We start from the raw sequence: 21,291 nt of genomic DNA, 5'->3' as shown, positions 1-21,291 counted from the left end.
AATTTTAACTTTGAATTTTCTTTTTTGCTTTCTATTCTTTGTGGGGATGCTTGGACATAATGAATTGGTCTCAGGAGCTTCACCCACGGATGGTTCTTGGTCTCCACCTGCTGTGACCTCTACCTCCCTGTCAGAAACTCTACCTTTTTTTACTGCATCAAGCATCTTTTCTCAGACTGATCAAAGTGCCACAGACATAATGTCCATTGACCAGACAGTACTAATCCCACGGCTTACTGTCCCCCCTGATGATTATTCTGCCATCAGCCCATTGGTTCCGGAAATTTCACACTTGCCTACATCTTCAGAAGACCGGTTGAGTACCAGCAGCCAAGATACAATGGACGACTTATATGGAATGGATCTCACTAACACTCCTGCCTCCTCTGAGGTCCCAGGATTCAGTGGGTATGCTTCCAGCCCGGATTACTTCCTGGAGAACATCACTCCCGACCCAGGTTTGCACTACATCACCACCAGTGCCATGACTGTCGCCGCCAGGGGCCGAGAGTTGGTGGTGTTCTTCAGTTTGCGTGTGGCCAACATGCCCTTCTCCACCGACCTGTTTAATAAGAGCTCGCTCGAATATCAAGCTCTGGAGCAGCGATTCACACAGCTGGTGAGTGAACACCACTTACAATTCTGTGTGTCTCCTTTCCTTTTTGTTGTTGCTTTATAATGTAATCATTGCTGTCTTGAGCAATGCAATTTGGAAGAGACAGGCTTCTGAGATACCTGTTGCTGACAGCATTCAGCTAGAGTGTTGAGATGAATTTGGATCCAGTAGGCAGAAGTTCTATGGTAGACACACGAGGCAGCCACTCAGCTATCTGGGAACAAACTTATTTCTAAGACCTTTTCATTATAGTTCCTCTAGATTTCGTTTCCGTGGGAATAATACATAACCACTCAAGAACTGAACTTGGAATTTATAAGTAATATGAGCAGACTTTACCTAAGTTCATTCTGTTTTCCAGCCATCTGACAAAGGGTTCAAGGCTAGATAAGTCCAGAAGAGATGAGGTCAAGTGTTCAGGTGTAAGAAATCTTTTTTTTTTTTTTTAGTTCCCTTTACGTTCTTCTGAAACAAACCAGCAAACAAATAAAATGACAAAATGGCTCAGCATCCCAACGACCAACAAAGAAAGTGAGATCATCATCAAAAAGCATATAACTCTGATTATGAAACACCCCGCAAAATGAAATATTTATTTTGTTTCTTCATGTAGTTTTGTAGAAATACATACACAGTGAAAACTGCTAAACTATGAACCTCTCTCACAGGCATGGATAATTAAATTCAAGTACACAATACCCATCACAAAGATTACAGAATTTCTGAAAATAAGAGAAAAGTATTTGTAAGCTCCATGTAAGTTAAATCACTATGCAAATTAAAACCACATAAAAACCAATTCTTCAAGTGAACTTTAAATAAGACTTTGTGCTATACCCACCTCCCCCAAGTGAGGTGAGTTGATGTTGGGACAATCTCAAGGATCAGAGTCCCAGGGTACCAAGTCCAGGTGTATTAACTAGGATACATCTAGGCTGCCATAATGAACAGATCAAGAATATAGTAACTTAAATAGAATATGAGTTTATTTTCTTTCACTTGGTGAATGGGACAACTCTGCTCTACAGAGTCATCCAGGGACTCACATTCTCTCCATCTTATAACTCTGCCAACCCCAAGGCTGTTTCCTCACACTCACATCCACAGCTGGGTCACTGGTACATTATTTATTTATTTATTTATTTAAATTGGAGGATATTATGTTGTAATATTGTGATGGTTTCTCCCACATATCAACATGAATCAGCCATAGGTACACACGTGTCCCCCCCATCCTGAACCCTCCTCCTACACCCCTCCCCACACCACCCCTCCAGGCTGCCCCAGAGCACCCGCTTTGGGTGCCCTGCTTCATGCACTGAACTGGCACTGGCCATCTGTTTTATGTATGGTAATGTACATGTTTCGATGCGATTCTCTCAAATCATCCTACACTGTCCTCCCACTGAGTCCAAAAGTCTGATCTTCATGTTGGTGTCTCCTTTGCTGCCCTGCATGTAGAATCATTGGTAACTGATACATCTCTGTTTCTACTTGTGAGAAGGGGGAAGTGAGGAACCCCAGGGCAAGCAATATCCTAAGCAAGTGATGCCAAAGTTGCCCACACCTCTTTCACTCATATCCAGTTGGTGGGAATTGGTCACATGGCCACACCTTGCTGCAAAGGAGGGTGGGAAATGTGGTCTCTAGGAAGGCAGCCTCAGCCATGAAGAAGAGAATGGATTTGGAGAAAGGGAGCAACTCGTTGTCTGCACACGAGGTGAGGACAGGGAATCCCCACTAGAGGCCAAAACAATGTTAAGACACAAAGAATGAGTCTAGTCAAAGCACATGGGAGAAAATAGGAGAGAGTAATTCCACACTCTGTATAAAATTTCATTTTATTTTCATAATAATCTTGAGGGGGCAGTTACTGGAGGTGGTGCCAACATGTGGGTTTGGGTCAGAGTCTGGTAGGGTGGAGACGGGAACAAAGGAAAAGCAGGTCTGGGCCAAGCCTGGGAGATTATAGCTTGTATCTGTGTCCTCTCTGAGTTTGTGGGTGTTGGTTCATGAAGGAGAGGTCCCAATTTCAGAGGCAGGAACAAAGCAGACATCACTGAGTTTCAGACATTCCTGAAAAGTGATCTCCAGCATGGCTGTGGGGAATTCCCTGGCAGTTACGGGTTAAGGCTCTGTGTTTCCAGGGTTCAGATCCCTAGTCACCAAACTAAGATCCCACATGTCATGGGGCGTGGCCAAAAAAAAGGGGATGGTTGTGGGTCTCAAGAGGCAGGTGTGGGAATGTGAAGCACAATTCCCTGAAACATCACTTTGAGATACTTAAATTCTAGCTTGAAAAAGGTTCTTAGGGAACCACTTTTCTTCTGCCTCACAATTCAAGTAAGAGCACTGAGGTACAACTTAGTAGGTTACGTGGATTGATGAAGTCACATGTCTGGTTAGCAGCAACCTGAGGACTGACATCTAGTCTCCTGATGACCAAGTTCTTCACAGTTTCCACTGCAGGGAATTTTTGGTGACATGAAACACCCTGAATAGACCAATGAGCCCATGTGTATGCTGTTATTTATTTCAATAGGTCATTTCAAATTTGTTGCTTCCAAACAGATGTTCCATTTACCAGGCGTAGGTCAATCTGCTACTGCTCAGTTTGGAACATATTTTTATTTACTTGGATTTTTTTTTTTTTTATAACTGAACCTGGCATCCCTGCTTGGCTGACAGTGTTGACCAGAATTTCTTTTTCAATCCTCTGTTCTCACAATTCATCACGAAGAAAATCACTGCCCATCCATCTCAATACACAGAAAAGTGGAAATATGGGACATAATCACTGCAAACAGATCATTAAGTAGTGATGTTCTGGTCTCACGTTAAATCTAAACACAAATAGAAAAAGGGAACTGAAATTTATGCCTCAGATAATAAAATGTGAGTATAAGTGGAATTAACAGCAGCTGAGCACTTATAACACCACTAAGAGTAAACCATCTTTTGTTTTTGCAGCTGGTTCCATATTTGCGATCCAATCTTACGGGTTTTAAGCAACTTGAGATACTTAACTTCAGAAATGGGAGCGTGATCGTGAATAGCAAAATGAGATTTGCTAAATCAGTGCCGTATAACCTCACCAACGCTGTGCGAGGTGTTCTGGAGGATTTTCGTTCCACAGCAGCCCAACAACTTGATCTGGAAATAGATAGCTACTCTCTCGACGTTGAACCAGGTAAAAGAGTCCAACCCAGAAAATCGCGGGAGTGTTTTGGTTTTGGTTGTTTGTTTAAGCATGCAGCTCAAGTTCGAGGCCACAAAAATCAACTTATAATGGCATTCAGCAAAATAATCTTTCAGAAGCTATGAATCAATATAGTAGAAAGGTAGGGTCCCAAGACATGCAAGTTAAGGTTTTCCTTCATTAAAAAGCAAAGAGCGAGCATACTTCTTGCTTCACAATCTGGGCGCTTTAGTTTCCTCACAGAACAAAACTTTTGCTATGCCTAGGAGTTGTTTCTTTTTTTAATGTAACCCACACCTAAGCTAATTTACATCCTTCCAGAAGTCAAAAGCACTTTATCAGTCAACAGCAACCACCTAAGAAAACTTCCAGGCCTGGTTAACCATGGTCATCACCTCTTCATAGCATAATTCAGGATGAAACTGAGACATTGTCCCAAGCAAAGAAAAATAATAATTAGACCAAAATTCCAACTCAGAAAAAACCTGTTTCACCATCACCCAAGAGGAAAATCATGTCCCTTTCTCTTTGTATACCCTAGATCAGCTTCCACATGTGCAGGTTAAAACAAAGTAGAGTTAGATGTCGGGGCGGGGGGCGGGGGGGGGGGGCGGTGGGTGGAATTAAAGATACAGGGGCTTAGCCTGAAGCTACATAATAGAAAGCAAACATTTGTTCTGATAATAAAGCACAGTGTACCAGTGTAAGAAGCTATGCCCAAATTGGGAACTGTTTCCACCATTAGCTTCAAAATTCTGTTTTCTAACCAACTGGAGGAAGTTTTTTAATTCCCCGGAGTGCAAGGGGGCAAGGCTCCAAATCTACTGGCAAAGCGACCTTCAAGCCAGGTTCAAAACAAAGCTTCCTAATTGGCCATGAATTAGTGAAGTGGATCTGTAACATCCTCCCTGGATTTCCCCAGACTAACAACCAAGGCAGAGAAAGGCCTTGGGCAAAATGCAAACAAAAAGCCTCTGTTGGGAGACACTTATCTTTGACCGAGCAGAACTTTGAGCAACTTGAAGAAAATTGCCTCCTACCTTAGTAAACAGGATTATTAAAAAGACAGAGAGCCCTGAAGGTGCTGAGCCCTGGAGCACTTACCTTTGAACACAAGCAGCTAAGCAAACCTTTTTGGACCTCCTAGGAAATCAAAGACCTCCTAAATGCTAGTAAGATACTGCCTCTTCCCCTGAAAACTTCCAGGGGGTTCCTGCCAGTTGAAATCACAAGACCAATTTTTTCCAGTCAATTAAAAACGGGAACATGTATAGGGAGAACTTAGCATAAGAGAGGCAAGGACCCAATCCTCCCCCTTCCTTCCTCCCCTGCAGAGCTGACAGACAACAGAGAGACCCATCCAACAATAGAATATCAAGCGAGGAGCCCAGTCGAGGCAGGGGAAAACTGGGTGCCTCTTAGAAAGAGGGCAGGAAGCTGGTAATGCGTTTGCCAGTGATGCACAGGAGACCCTGGTGATGCTGGAAGGAAGCATTGCAGAAAGTCATGACTTTGTAAGACCGTGGTCCTGAATCTGTATGCTGATGATGTTGAAAACTCAAGTCTTTGTGCAAGGGTGCCGAATCAAATCTCGGCGACAGAACTTTGGGCAAAATAGAAAAGAATAATGTTACTACAAAGGGGGTCGCAGCAGTCGCATGCCTCTCAAAACTGTGCCCCAGCCCAGGGTTGGGGGCGGGATTTGGTGAGGCATTTTATAGCAATTGTTCAAGGGCAGGGCTGCTGATAAGGACTGGGTTGTACCCGGCCTACATTCCTTTATTCAGGCTTCAAGAGAGAGGGATCGGGTGGAGAGGGAGGTGGGAGGGGGGAACGGGATGGGGAACATATGTAAATCCATGGCTGATTCATGTCAATGTATGACAAAAACCACTACAATATTGTAAAGTAATTAGCCTCCAACTAATAAAAATAAATGGAGGGGGAAAAAAAAAAGAAAAAGAGATCCCCTGATAAGCTTTTTGGGTTTCTTTAATCTGACCTCAGGTGCTCTCTAGATGAGCTTCTTGAGGTCATCCTACTCTGATCCTCTCTGGAAGGAAGAATGCTAACATCTTCCATTTATTTCAGATTTTAGTTTTGAAAAGAGCTCCGATACTTTTCTGTGTATCCCTTGAGGCAGAACCAGGACCCTGCCCCAAGGCTACACTACTGTTTCCTGACTGCTCCTCCCTCATTTCAGCACCCTCTGCCTCCCCTGATTAGGACTATTTAAACCTGCCCTTTAAAACTCAGGGAAGGTCATGCTGGCTGGAGTCTGTTCCTTACAAACAAGAAACAGGGGACACAGAAATGCTTCCACACCCAGGAGCTCCACGGTGTCCTGCTTGGTTTCACTCCATCTCCACAACTGGAAACGTGGAGATAGTAACAGTTTTGAGGGTCAATCAAAATCATATTTACAATACTTAGCCTAACATTTGACACACCATAGTTGACTAACAAATGTTAGTGGTTAATATGATAGCATCGTCATTAGTAAATGGACTAATAATTTGTGAGATGAACAGGGTACCAGTGTGAAAAATGAAAAGTACCATGACAAGGTATTTGTGTGGAGGGTCAACTGAAATTATTTCACTAATTTCTCATGACCAGTTCTGCTGTGTAGCCTTCCCTCTAAGAAGCCAAGAGCAAGAGAGATGAGACAGTGCGAAGATGGGTTTCAGTCCCTGCATGCTTGCTAAGTCACTGTAGTCATGTGTGATTCTTTGGCAACCCTCTGATTGCATGGAATTCTCCAGGCAAGAATACTGGAGTAGGTTGCCATGCCCTCCTCCAGGGGATCTTCCTGCCCCAGGCATTGAACCCGCATCTCTTATGTCTTCTGCCTTGGCCGGCAGGTTCTTTACTGCTAGTGCCATCTGGTCCTTGCTGAAGCCAAATTTATACTGATTCCTTTAATGGTAGAACAATAGGGGAAGCTAGAGAGCATCGGGCAGCCTGGGACATTACCCTACTCTACATCTGGCTAGACCGTTGGAAAATTCAGAAGCTCTGAATTTTTGATACATGGGAGACTCATAGAATAATCGAATGAATGGACAGATGGATAGATGGACAAGGTCTGCCAAGAATGACTACTGTGAGCCAGTCCGGGCATAAACAATGCCTAAACCAGCAGTTTGGAGGACAGCAGATTTAGAAAGCCAAAAATTATTTTATAAAAGTTAAAAATGAATAACAAAGAACTTTATGAACTACATAAATTAAAGTGGGTAAATCCAGGATTCAGAAGGGATCCTATTTATAGTGAGAAGCCACAGTACCGCCTACCCCCAGAAATACTCCTCCCACTCGACAGGGAGCTGGACATGGTGGGAGGAGGCCAGGCTTCCTCCTGCCTCACAGGTTTAGTCATTTCACAGAAAGCAGAGGGAAGTGTCACCCATGTAACCAGCAGCTGGCTGAGACTGATTAGACCTTGACCATCTTCTACACACGTGTAATCCAAGACAATCGCCGTTCATTCACCACAGTTACAAGCTGTGAACATGTGAAAGTTCCTGCCCAAAAGGACGTGCCCAATGGCCAAGGATGGTCACCTTACAACAATGCTGGGATCAAAGCTATTCCTTTTTCCTTCAAAGGCTTTCTAATGAGCACTTTCTGATATGCTTTATTTTGTGGTTCATTCACCCAGTCTTATCTGACTCTTTGTGACCCCATGAACTGCAGCACGCCAGGCCTCCCTGTCCTTCACCATCTCCCAGAGTCTGTTCAAACTCACGTCTATTGAGTCAATGATGCCATCCAGCGATCTCATCCTCTGTCATCCCCTTCTCCTCCCGCCTTCAATCTTTCCCAGCATCAGGGTCTTTTCCAAGGAGTCAGTACTTCAAATCAGGTGGCCAAAGGATTGGAGTTTCAACTTCAGCATCAGTCCTTCCAGTGAATATTCAGGACTGATTTTCTTTAGGATGGACTAGTTGGATCTCCTTGCAGTCCAAGGGACTCTCAAGAGTCTTCTCCAACACCACCGTTCAAAAGCATTAATTCTTCAGTGCTCAGTTTTCTTTATAGTCCACCTCTCCCATCCATACATGACTACTGGAAAAACCATATCTTTGAGTAGACAGGCCTTTGTTGGCAAAGTAATGTCTGTGCTTTTTAATATGCTATCTAGGTTTGTTATAGCTTTTCTTCCAAGGAGCCAGCATCTTTTAATTTCATGGCTTCAGTCACCATCTGCAGTGATTTTGAAGCCCAACAAAATAAAGTCTGTCACTATTTTCATTTTTTTCCCATTTATTTGCCATGAAGTGATGGAACTGGATGCCATGATCTTTGTGTTTTGAACGTTGAGTTTTAAGCCAGCTCTGATATGTTACTCTTAGTTGAAAATTTCTGTGAGTTTGGGAATTGCCAGAGAGTGATCCCACAAAGAGGAAAGTACTTAATTTTCCTTTAAATCCTGTTTCATTGAAACCTGAGGCCTGAATACTGCAGAGAGAATATAGGAATAGAGAAGAATGTGGAGAATTCTGGTCCCCTTGGCTGGTCCTGAGCAATGAAGAGGCCTGTGGTGGTTGGTGGTGTGAAAGCTAGGCATTTACAGCTTCCATGAAGAGAACCAGTATTGTTAAAGAAACAATTACCAGTGACACTCATTAAAGATGCAAAGGGAAACTTTATCCCAGGGGTACCATCTTGATGGGTGTAGGGAGTCTCACAGTGGACGAGATTAGACCCAGCTCTGAGCACAGAATGGGCAGGTGGGAATTAGTAGCCAAAGAGCAGAGTGGGTCAGTGGATGGAAAATTACTAAGAAGGAACATCAAGGGTAAGAAGAGATTCTGGCTAAAATGACCTAAAAGAATTCTTACTGAAGGCAAAGCAGGGTGATCAGACATCACCTGGGAGGGAGCAGAGAATGAGGACCCTGACGATCAGATATGGAAGATGCAAGGTTCTGGCCAAACCATCTTAGCATCATTCCTGCTAAAACTGGACAAGAAAGAGACAAACACAGAAGTCCAAGAGTCAAGGTCAAGTTTGAAAATTTCAGGGGAGCCCGAGTTAGGATCTGGTCAAGGAGAAAATCTTTGTCAGCACCAGAGCTGGAGAGGCAGGACACCAGCCACAGGAGTTTTAGTGGCAGAGGCACAAGGAATTGGAGGGTGGTGGCTGCCGAGGAGAGGGAAGTGGCCCGCAGAGAGAGAGTGGTGCTCGGGGCCCAGCCAGACACAGGCTCACAAACACCCCCACCTCATTCTCACACTATTCATAGCCATTCCAATCTAGGCAGAGATGGCACCAAATTCGAAACACTCACAACCATCGCTTCTGCACAGTTCAGTTCAGTTCAGTCGCTCAGTCGTGTCTGACTCTTTGCGACCCCATGAGCTGCAGCACGCCAGGCCTCCCTGTCCATCACCAACTCCCGGAGCTCACTCAAACTCATGTCCATTGAGTCGGTGATGCCATCCAATCATCTCATCCTCTGTCGTCCCCTTCACCTCCCGCCTTCAATCTTTCCCATCATCAGGGTCTTTTCAAATGAGTCAGCTCTTCACATCAGGTGGCCGAAGTATTGGAGTTTCAGTTTCAACATCAGTCCTTCCAATGAACACCCAGGACTGATCTCCTTTAGGATGGACTGGTTGGATCTCCTTGCTGTCCAAGGGACTCTCAAGAGTCTTTTCCAACACCACAAGATGGACAGGTCATGGTGGAAAGGTCTGACAGAATATGGTCCACTGAAGAAGGGAATGGCAAACCACTTCAGTATTCTTGCCTTGAGAACCTCATGAACAGTATGAAAAATGCTTCCGCACAGAGTTCATTAATTTCATACTTCTATGAATTTGTTCATTTTACAAAACTTCTTGAACTTGAAATGTAAAATGTTGTTCTTAAAACAAAAAGAACACCTGCATACTTATTGTACAGTAAAGTGTTTATAGCATCAGTTCTCCTATACAATTTTAGTTTGGAGAAATATGCACAAAATTAGTCTTTTGATTATAGAAGAAATGGGTGTCTGGGTTTTAAAACAAGTTAAGGGAAAATATGCACATGATTTTCAATAGTTTTCTTCCTATTTCTTTTTTTTTTAATCTAGAAGATGACAAGTATTTTGCTCCCAGTTTTTCAGCATGACTGGCTGATCCAGATATTCTGCTTGTGGTGTTGTATCTGAGTGTAAGCTGTCAAGGTGATTGACAGGGAAGCTGATTAAAATGTCTTCCTCGTAGACTAAACCAGTGCAACCACCTGATCCTGCTGCCTCTCAGCTCCCTGGACCCCGAGTGAAGATAATTACTTCAGCTTCCTAGAGAACAAGGACTCAGATTCCAATTGACACAGCCTCTGGCTCTATAGCCGGTATGGTCTTTTCTGGTGTCTAAGGCTTGGCTGATTCTTGGCAGTGCCCATCCCCCAGCACATAGTAAGGGAGATCACAGATCAAGACACTGCTAATCAAAATCCCAAGTAATATCTAAAAGTCATTTTAGCCAATAGAAGAAGCCTCCCTGATTCAGGCTTGATCATGCAAGTATTTCCTTGAGCTTATTGATGAAAACTCTCCTTGAAAGAGAATTAAAAGGGGAAATCTTGAGGGAGATAAAGGACAGCTCCTGGAAATACCAAACATCAGGAATATATACCTAGCTTTGTCTCTGGGAAAGAATCTCAACTCTTTCCTTGGAAAATGGAGAAGGTATCCTACCATTTTAAAGTTTTTCCAACCAGGATGGCCAAATATAGCAAAACTGAGTTACTGAATGTCTTGCCCTTCTGCCCTTTTCTCACTGTTTTCTTGGGAGAAACATGCAATTAGAACTAGGGCTACAAAATACTGGACGGTCTCGTGCCAGTGTTACCCAGCCCGGGAGCTGCTGGCTTTATTACCCATGCCTCCCACAGCCCTTATCAAAGAATAGCCTCCATGTGTGAAAAACATACCAGTCAATCAGGTAGATAGTGGTTGTAGTTGCTAAGTCGTGTCTGACTCTTGCAGTCCTGTGGATTTTAGCCCATCAGGCTCCTCTGTCCATGGAATTCCCCAGGCAAGAATACTGGAGTGGGTTGCCATATCCCACTCCAGCAGATCTTCCCGATGCAGGAATGAACTCACGTCTCCTGTGTTGCAGACAGATTCTTTACCACTGAACATTAGATGACAAATACAGTTTAAAGAGGATATGGAAATGGATTTTATTTAAACAGAGGAAAAAAGCAAATGATGAACTCTAAACACAAAACAGAAAATACAATCACTGTATCATATCCATTCTCTATACAATAACTTCTGGCTTTATAGAGGTGTAAAATGCCATAATCAATAGTAAATGGTAAATCAGTCCAAGTTACTATCTTTTAGGAGTCAGCAAAATGTTTCTTAAAATGTCAGATAGTTAATATTTTAGGCTTTGCAAGTCAATAAAGCAGAAGTAGATGTTTTTCTTGAATTCTCCTGCTTTTTCTATGATCCAAAAGATATTGGCAATTTCATCTCTGGATCCTATCTTTTCTAAATCCAGGTTGAACATCTGGAAGATCTCAGTTCACTTACTGTTGAAACCTCACTTGGAGAATTTTGAGCATTAGTTTGCTAGCATGTGAGATGAGTGCAATTGTGCAGTAGTTGGAACATTCTTTGGTATTGACTTTCTTTGGGATTGGAATGAAAACTGACCTCTTCCAGTCCTGCGGCCACTGTTGAGTTTTCTAAATTTGCTGGCATATTGAGGGCAGCACTTTCACAGCATCATTTTTAGGATTTGAAATAGCTCAACTGGAATTCCATCACCTCCACTAGCTTTGTTTGTAGTGATGGCCCACTTGACTTCACATTCCAGGATGTGTGGCTCTAGGTGAGTGATCACACCATCGTGGTTATCTGGGTTGTGAAGATCTTTTTTGTATAGTTCTTCTGTCTACTTCTGCTTTATTGACTATTCCAAAGCCTTTGACTGTGTGGATCACAACAAACTGTGGAAACTTTTTAAAGACATGGAATACCAGACCATCTGGTACGGTCAAATCTGAATGTAGGTCAAGAAGCAATAGTTAGAACCAGATATGGAACAACACACTGGTTCCAAACTGGGAATGGAGTACAACAAGGCTGTATATTGTCACCATGCTTATTTACCTTATATGCAGAGAACATCATGAGAGACGCTGGGCTAGAGGAAGCACAAGCTGGAATCGGGATTGCAGGGAGAAATATCAATAACCTCAGAAGTAGGGTAAGGGAGTCAGAGAAGGCGAGGTTTGAAAAAAGAACAAGACCGGCACTTTACGGGAACAGATCACCTTTAATGAGGCGAGAAGGGGCAGCAGTCAGATTAGTGAGCTGCTGCACTAACCCAAGAAAAGAGTATACAAAGGCATGTATGTGGAAATCTACTGTCTTAAAGGGGCCTGTTCTTCTCCAAGGTTGTTCAGATTAGTTACCTCTTAAATGGCTGGGGCAAGGAATTCCGCAGATCCGCCAGAGGCTGGGACCAGCTGGGAGCTGAGCATAATCAACCTTAAAGTCCATTTTTTTCTTTGGGTGAGAGAGTTCTTTGTTTTGCATAGAATGGTGGGGAGGACCCAGAGGGGAGTTTTAACTCCAGGCTGTTTTGAGCCTTGCAACTTTTCTTCATCAGATATGCAGATGACACCACCCTTATGGCAGAAAGTGAAGAGAAACTAAAGAGCCTCTTGATGAAAGTGAAAGAAGAGAGTGAAAAATTTGGCTTAAAATTCAACATTTGAAAAACTAAGATCATGGCATCTGGTCCCATCACTGCATGCCAAATAGATAGAGAAACAATGGGAACAGTGACAGACTTTATTTTCCTTGGCTCCAAAATCACTGCACCTGGTGACTACACCATGAAATTAAAGACGCTTGCTCCTTGGAAGAAAAGCTATGACCAACCTAGACAGCATACTAAAAAGCAGACACATTACTTTGCCAACAAAGGTCCATCTAGTCAAAGCTATGGTTTTTCCAGTAGTCATGTATGGATGTAAGAGTTGGACCATAAAGAAAGCTGAGCGTCAAAGAATTGATACTTTTGAACTGTGGTGTTGAAGAAAACTCTTGAGAGTCCCTTGGACTGCAAGGAGATCCAACCAGTCCATCCTAAAGGAAATCAGTCCTGAGTGTTCATTGGAAGGACTGATGCTAAAGCTGAAGCTCCAATAGTTTGGCCACCTGATGTGAAGAACTGACTCCTTAGAAAAGACCCTGATCCTGGGAAAGATTGAAGGCAGGAGGAGAAGGGGATGACAGGATGAGATGGTTGGATGGCATCACTGACTCAATGGACATGAGTTTGAGCAAGCTCTGAGAGTTGGTGATGGACAGGGAGGCCTGGCGTGCTGCAGTCCATGGGGTTGCAAAGTGTCGGACATGACTGAGTGACTGAACTGAACTTTGTGAGTCAAAAAGAAAACTTGAGGATGTTATGTAAGTGCTTATATAACCATTTGAAAACAAAATTTCCTCCCAGCCAGTAGCTGTAAAAACGCAGGCAGCTGCTGGGTGGCCCACAGTCATCCCTGTTTGCCAGGTGGCTCGTTGGTGCTCTAGTGTGCCGTGGAACCTCATGCCATCACGGTCTCTCCTTATTTTCAAATGCTGGTGAGTTTTCTTAAACCACGGAAGGTTTCCCAGACTCTCTAGCCCTTCTCCTTGCTGTTACAGAAAAGTTAGACAAGTAAATGATGATGCATTCATGATGTGGGTTCATTCATACCTTCAGGAAGCACTCAGGCACAGTCTATCTTGAGCTACACACTATTCTGGGCATCAGACCCATCTCTGTCCCAGGTATTAAATGCCTGACAAGAGATAGAAGCATGCCAGAGCCTTTCTAAATACCATAATCAGGACATGACCAGAAATGTTAGGACGCACACTTGAGGTGAAGGACTGTCACCACAGGCTTCCTTAGACAGAGAGGCATAGGGAGCCGGCCCTGTAGAATGGTGATGGGCCCAGGCAAGGGAGGGTGAGGATGATGCCAAAAACGTGGCCTCTGTGCCCAGAGCTGAACTGAATCTCAGAGACAGTTATGGCTGAAGTAGAAAAGAAGAGCTTTGCTGCTTTGTCAGGCAAAGGAGGACACAGGAGGTTAATGCCTTCAAAACTGTGTGTCCCAAGCTGGGGGGATTTGGTGACCAGTGTTATATCAGTTGTTCAAGGGTGGGGTTGCTGATAAGGATCAGGGTGTGTGCGGGGCCTGCACTGCTTTAATCTGGCCTCAGGTGGTCTCCTGAGGAGCTTCTGTGGCTATTGAGGTTTTTCAAACTATGTACGATCTACTCTCCGGAATAAAGAATGCTTGTCAAGTAGCTGGGCTTCCCTGGTGGCTGAGCAGTAAAGAACCTGCCTGCAATATGGGAACCACAGGAGATGCATGTTGCAGGAGATGCATTCTTCCTGGGTCAGGAAGAACCCCTTGAGGAGGCAGGGCAACCAACTGCAGAATTCTTGCCTGGAGACTCCCATGGACAGAGGAGCCTAGCAGGCTGCAGTCCATGGGCTCGCAAAGAGCTGGACCTGACTAAAGCGACTAAGCACGCATGCACACACGTCAAGTGGTTAACATCTTCCATTTGTTGGGAGTGGGAGGAGGAGTTAGTTCTGATAAAAGCTCAAAGATACTGTTCTGTGTATCCCTTGAGGAGGAACCAGGACCCTGCCCCAAGGCTGCTCCTCCCTTGTTTCTGCATCCCCTCCCTTCCCTGATTAGCAACTGTTCCAATCTGCTATTTCAAATCCTAAAAGATGATGCTGTGAAAGTGCTACACTCAATATGCCAGCAAACTTGGAAAACTCAGCAGTGGCCACAGGACTGGAAAAGGTCAGTTTTCATTCCAATCCCAAAGAAAGACAATGCCAAAGAATGTTCCAACTACCACACAATTGCACTCATCTCACATGCTAGCAAAGTAATGCTCAAAATTCAAAGGGCATGAACCATGAACTTTCAGATGTTCAAGCTGGATTGAAAAAAGGCAGAGGAACTAGAGATCAAATTGCCACTATCTGTTGGATCATTGAGAAAGCAAGAGAGTTCGAGAAAAACATCTACTTCTGCTTAATTGACTATGCCAAAGCCTTTGACTGTGTGGATCATAACAAACTGTGGAAAATTCTTAAAGGAATGAGAATACCAGACCACCTGACCTGCCTCCTGAGAAATCTGTATGCAGGTTGAGAAGCAACAGTTAGAATGAGACATGAACAACAGACTGGTTCCAAATTGGGAAAGGAGTATGGCAAGGCTGTATATTGTCACCCTGCTTATTTAACTTATATGCAGAGTACATCATGCGAAATGGAGGGCTATATGAAGCACAAGCTGGAATCACGATTGCCAGGAGAAATATCAATAACCTCAGATATGCAGATGACACCACCCTGCTAGCAGAAATCCAAGAAGAACTAAAGAGCCTCTTGATGAAAGTGAAGGACGAGAGTAAAAAAAGTTGGCTTAGAACTCAAAATTCAGAAAACTAAGATCATGGCATCAGTCTCATCACTTCATGGCAAATAGATGGGGAAACAATGGAAACAGTAATAGAATTTATTTTGGGGGGCTCCAAAATCACTGCAGATGGTGACTGCAGCCAGGAAATTAAAAGATGCTGGCTCCTTGGAAGAAAAGCTATGACCAACCTAGACAGCATATTAAAAAGCAGACACATTACTTTGCCAGCAAAGGTCCATCTAGTCAATGCTATGGTTTTTCCAGTAGTCATATATGGATGTGAGAGTTGAACCATAAAGAAAGCTGAGCACCAAAGAACAGTGTTTTTGAACTATGGTGTTGGAGAAGACTCTTGAGAGTCCCTTGGACTGCAAGGAGATCCAACCAGTCTATCCTAGAGGAAATCAGCCCTGAATATTCATTGGAAGGACTAATGCTGAAGCTGAAACTCCAATACTTTGGCCACCTGATGCAAAGAACTGACTCATTTGAAAAGACCCTGATCCTGGGAAAGAGTGAAGGCGGGAGGAGAAGGGGACAACAGAGGATGAGATGGTTGGATGGCATCACCGACTTGATGGACATGAGTTTTAGCAATCTCCAAAAGCTGGTGATGGACAGGGAAGCCTGGTGTGCTGCAGTCCATGGGGTTGCAGAGTTGGACACGACTGATGGACTGAACTGAACTGATTGAATCTGCCCTTTGGAGTTCAGGCAAGGTCATGGAGACTAGACTCTGTTTCCAATAAAAAAGAAACAGGGAACACAGAGAGGCTTCCATGTCCAGGAACCCCACAGTGTCCAGCTCAGTTTCCGGGTGGGGCTCCTCTAGAAAGGGCAGGAGGAAAATAAAGAGATTCCTAAGAGTGGCAGGGTACTTCTCCCACTGTGAAAGCAGCTTTGGATACAAAGTAAAGATGCTCAGCATAGAAGGAAGGGGAGGCAAGGATGAGGCAGTGTTACCCCAAACACAAGATTTCCCTCTTGGTGGGTGTCTAGCTAAATAACACAACCCAGCCAAAGAGCAGGAGAAGGAAGGATGTATTACTTGCAGCAAGGAGAACCCCATGGATCCTTCCCAAAGCAGTGTCTCCCCAACAGCAAAATTGGGGAAGTTTTAAGCTAAAGGTACGTGCATATTCATGAGGGACTTGAGAAGAAAAGAATTAAGGATAAAACTCGGGCAAAGGTTAACAGAGTCAGAACTTTAGTTGATGGAAGTCACCAGGGTCAGAAAAGGTCAACATCATCTTCCCTCAGGTTCCAGGTGACCTGGAGGTTGAACCTTCAGGCTAATCTTTACCACTGAAACAGAACTGGGAGTCTGTTATGATAACATAACAACGATATGTTATCTTTCCTATAGGTTTGTAACTTTATAACTATTATGTTATCTTTCTTATTTCTCTTGTTGTTTGTTTATGCCTTCTTTTGTTCCCTTAAGATTAATTACTGAAAACCATTCAAGGGCAAACATTGTAGCCTGGCTTAGATCACAAAGTAGCTTAGGCCAAAGTGGCTTCTCTTATGTCAATAAAGCCATGCCTGGTTCTATCTCCCGGGAACCCCATCCTATCTGCTTACAGCAGCTCAGTTAAAGTCAGGTTGTCTAACAACCCCTGTTCAATCTATTTGCATCTTCTCTGGGGCCCATTTTTCTGTTCTTTCTTCCTTTTTCCAGCCCCCATGATTTATGGATTTTTAAAGTTAACCTTTTAAAAAAATGTGTGAAAGTCTTCAAGCTAAGTGCTTAAAGCCTTCCCAAGACTATAAAGTAAAAACACATAGAGTTTGTCATTGATAAAATGCTGAAAGTTTAGAAAATACTTGTTAAAAATCTATAAATAGTTACAAGGGACACAGAAAGTAACTCATTTTTAAAAGATGAAGGGCAAAATTAATAAAATGCCTTAAAGATAGAAAAATATTCCAGAAAACATTTTTGGGGAAACCAGTTTTATAGAAATGGATATTAGGTGAATTGACCTCTAACCTATGAAGCAGGCGTCTGGAGGCCTGGGTGAGGACATTATTGAAAGGATGCATTTGGTGAGTGAAGAGCAGATGAAGTTCCTTTAAGCTGACCGGTCATAGGTCGTTAGAGTCCTCTGCAAAAGCAATCTAGTGGGGTAGCAGGAGCAGAGGCCACATTTCTGTAAGATTGCAATGATATAGAAAATGAGAAAGTCAACATGCCCTGTCCACCTCCTGTCTTACAACTTGGAGCAAGGCTCCAACCCTCCCACAGATACTGGAAGGTAGCAGGTGCTATCTTCCTTGATGATTACATTTCAAAGGGGTGGCTCCCAGGTCCTGCAGAAAGTCAGGAGTCCAAATTCTGGCAAGAAGCTTTAAAGAGATTTCCATCTCAAACAGACAGAGGAAGAATTTGCAAGTTTTCTGAAGTCTTACTCTTGATGCCAAAAATTTGGCCTCCGTGCGCTGGTGCCAAATGAAATCTGAGAGACAAGAGTTTCATGTGAGGCAGAAAAGGATTGCTTTCTTGCTTTGCCAGGCAAAGGGGGACACAGTGGATTCATGCCCCTCAAAACCGTGTGTACCAGCCTGGTGGGATTTGGTAAGGAGTTTTATAGCAGTGGTTCAAGTATGGATTTGCTGATAAGACTAGGGTGTGTGCAGGGCACCACTCCTTTCTCAGGTGGCCTTCCCTGAAATGAAGAAAGCTAATATCTTCTATTTATTTGGGGTTTTAGTTCTATTGTTGCTGTTCAGTCACTCAGTCGTGACCAACTCTTTGCACCCCCATGGACTGCAGCACGCCAGGCTTCCCTGTCCATCACCAACTCCCAGAGCTTGCTCAAACTCATGCCCGTTGAGTTCTATAAAGATCTCAAAAGATAGTGTTCTGTGTATCCCTTGAGGCGGAACCAGGACCCTGCCTGAAGGCTACACTATTGATTCTTGGCAGCTCCTCCCAAGACAGTCAGTATCCCTTCCCTTCCACGATTAGCAACTGTTCGAATCTGCCCTTGGAAACTCAGGGAAGGTCATGGAGGCTGGAGTCTGTTCCCTACAAGAAATGGGGGACACAGAAAAGTTTCTGTGGCCAGGAGCCCCACAGGGTCCTTCTCGGTTTCACACTAAGGAAAGACAGGTCAAGGAAGGAAGCCTGCGTAAAGATGTGTTGAGCTTAACAGTCCCAGACAGCTTAACAGTGAGAGGATGTAGCATTTCTTTTCTGTGCCCTAATTTTAATGTATTTATAGGCAATGCCCAGACAGACCAATTATTTAGGTGCATTTGCAAAATTCGAAATAAAACCCAATCAGGTCTTTTTCTTTTCTTTTGGCCTAATGTCAGGGTGGAAAGTGGATTGGGGTAGCAGTTCTGGGAGGGGGGAATATTCTTCCTTTACTACTTGGGGACTAAAGAGAAGAAAGAGAGGTTTTGAAAACCCTCTGGAGATTTCCAGGTGAGTCTCATTCCACATTCAGATCACCACCAGGACGCGGGGCTCCATCCTCTAAAGGAGGGTCAGCAGTGGTTAGGGCAGAGAGCATCTCAGAGATGCAGGCAGGTAGGAGAAGCCACACACTGTTGGTACGGCGTGCGGTTTGCCTTTCACCTTTTGAAACTCCCTGAATAAATGAATCTGTGATATAAAAAGTATAAACCAATGTTAGAACCATCTGATTCATCAACTGAGAAGCTGAATAAATCATGGCTTGCTCAGTATTCTGGTGGCATCCCCGGCCACTAGGGTCGTCTTTCATTTAAGCTGCTATGAAAATTCTTCAGAAGCATGTAGGGCTTTTATGCCAGTTAGCTGTGCAGGTTGAAGATTTCAAAAATGCAAAACTCCATATAACTTATTCTAACTTCTCTTCTTGAATTCCTAAAAATCTTCCTTAAAAACAGGCAGACCTCAAGGCTGGTAAGTGGTAAACATTGAAATTAATTACAGTCTGGCATCCAAGACGCTTCCAGCCAGAATGTGGGTCAGCGCTCATTTTCTCTGGAAAGTGCATAATTTGTAAGACTCACACTTAGTCACCAGCTCTGCGAAGGTGGTAGTTGTCACTCATAAAAATGGTAATTGCTGTTAATTAACACTATTTTTTAAACTTAATAAATAACTACACAAAGTTATTTCCCCCCATTCCATAGTTGAAGAAACTGTGTTTCCTAAAAGTATAAGTAACGTGTTTTACTTTTACACAGTCACCAAGGGCTGGAACTGAATTCAAAGGCAGTTTTGTGTACCTCCCCCAACTCTACCTACTGCCTCTTTGTGAAAAGGAATCTTATTAAGCCTCCTCATACTGGTATACTGGAGTAGGAAATGGCAACCCACTCCAGCATTCTTGCCTGGGAAATCCCATGGACGGAGGAGCCTAACCGGCTACAGTCCATGGGGTCGCAAAGAGTCAGATTATGCCTTAGCAACTAAATAACCACAACCACTGGCCGTATGCCAAGTGTTTAACCTGCTTAGAAAAAGTGACAACACACTTCAGTCTAATGAAACCTAAACGAACTATTAGGTTCTACATTTCACCAAGTGAAATTTCCTACAATATTTTGTCATATTGTAGCATACAAAAATTATATTTATTTATTTATTTATTTATTCTCAGAAACAAAAGTCCTGAACTTCCCTTTCTACATTCTGTTGTCTCTGCTGGAACTGTCCCTTCCCAGCTGGGGCAGCCTCAGGGACTCTCCCCCAGGAGGCTCTCCCCAGCCTCCCCCATCTCTGTCTCTGGCTGTGTCTCCTGGTGTGACGCTGTGTCTCCTGTGTCCCCTGTGCTGCCATCGCAGGGGTTTTTCTGTTAACACCTGCTTCCACTAGGGAACTACAATGCCTACTGGACTACCAGACAGCTTTTGCCCACTCCAGAGTTTTGACCTGTGCCCTCAACCCACCCCCAACAACCCCATGGAGCTTCCTTAAGAAGCTTGCAGGGCCCCTCATCTAACTCTTAATGCAAACGAGGGGGCCACCTCCCATCCTGCTGTCAGGGTCCCCATCTATCCTGGGACACTCAGGCCCTAAGATCCATGCACCCAGAACCCCTCGGTTTGGCAAATATAAAAAATGACTGAGAGCAGAGATCATTCTTCAACCTCTCATCTAGGTTAAGCTACATGTGTTTGCCTTGGAAGTGTTCCTGAAAGCCTACTATAAACAGGTTGTGGTGGTTGTTCTTGAGAATGGTAGAAAATTGAATTGAAACCCAAGCTTCTTATCGCATGCCCCTTCAAGCCAGGAAAAAGTCCCATGAGTGATTGACTCAATTCCACAAACTTGGAGTGTATGCTCCAACAACCACATGCATGGTCTTGTGTATCACTGAATAATTATTCTTAATCCTACCCTTCAGCAATAAGTCATAAGCAAAACATTTTTTGCCAATAATAAAATAATAATAAAATGATAAATATGAACTTAAATGTAGCTGGTTTTTTTTTAAGTTCTTTTAGTCACTGACCTGAATAACAATTCTGGAGCCTGGCTACATCTCCTGCTGCCTTTGTTCCCATAGGACACTTCAAATGGGAGATTTATTATATTTGAGCTGGAGGAATATTAGTGATCACCTGCTTTAAATACCTCCTTTTATAGAGGGAAGAAATGGGACTCAAAGATGCTAACCCACATTCCAAGGCCACAGACAATTGCTAGGAGCCAGTTCTCGCCAGGATGCTTGGGCGTTGACAGCAAGGATGAGCAGGTTAACTCCACAGCACGCGAAGCCAAGCCCACAAAGTCCTCAGGATTTAGGAAAATAAGCCAGATGCACATGTGTGGAAGGTGAAGCGTCTGCATTATATCTCAGATGCACCCCAGAAGGGCGCCATAGTTATTCAAATGACTAAGCACTCAGCACCAAGCACTGAATCTGAATCGAGACGAACGCCTTAAGAAGGAGCAGTCAGAAGACCAGGCTGCCTAATGATTCCCTGGGCTCCAGACCCTTTGCTTCATGCATGTTAATTTTAAACATTAAATTAATTAATATTTAAATTATATATCCTATCTGCAGTGGTAT

The 21,291-nt window shown here is 43.7% G+C and overlaps 1 protein-coding gene across 1 annotated transcript in view; it reads left to right on the top strand.

Annotated features, from left to right (window-relative positions):
• Positions 1-21,291, top strand: part of IMPG1 (interphotoreceptor matrix proteoglycan 1) — a 147,880-nt gene that overhangs the window by 113,161 nt on the left and 13,428 nt on the right. The window contains 2 exon segments of the mRNA XM_043439397.1: positions 78-619; positions 3,587-3,806. Of these exon segments, the coding sequence (XP_043295332.1) occupies positions 78-619; positions 3,587-3,806 (762 nt within the window).

This window comes from Cervus canadensis, chromosome 20, assembly GCF_019320065.1.
Source record: "Cervus canadensis isolate Bull #8, Minnesota chromosome 20, ASM1932006v1, whole genome shotgun sequence".
Taxonomy (NCBI): domain Eukaryota; kingdom Metazoa; phylum Chordata; class Mammalia; order Artiodactyla; family Cervidae; genus Cervus; species Cervus canadensis.
The sequence above is the reverse complement of the archived record's forward strand: the minus strand, read 5'-3'. Positions and strand labels throughout refer to the sequence as shown.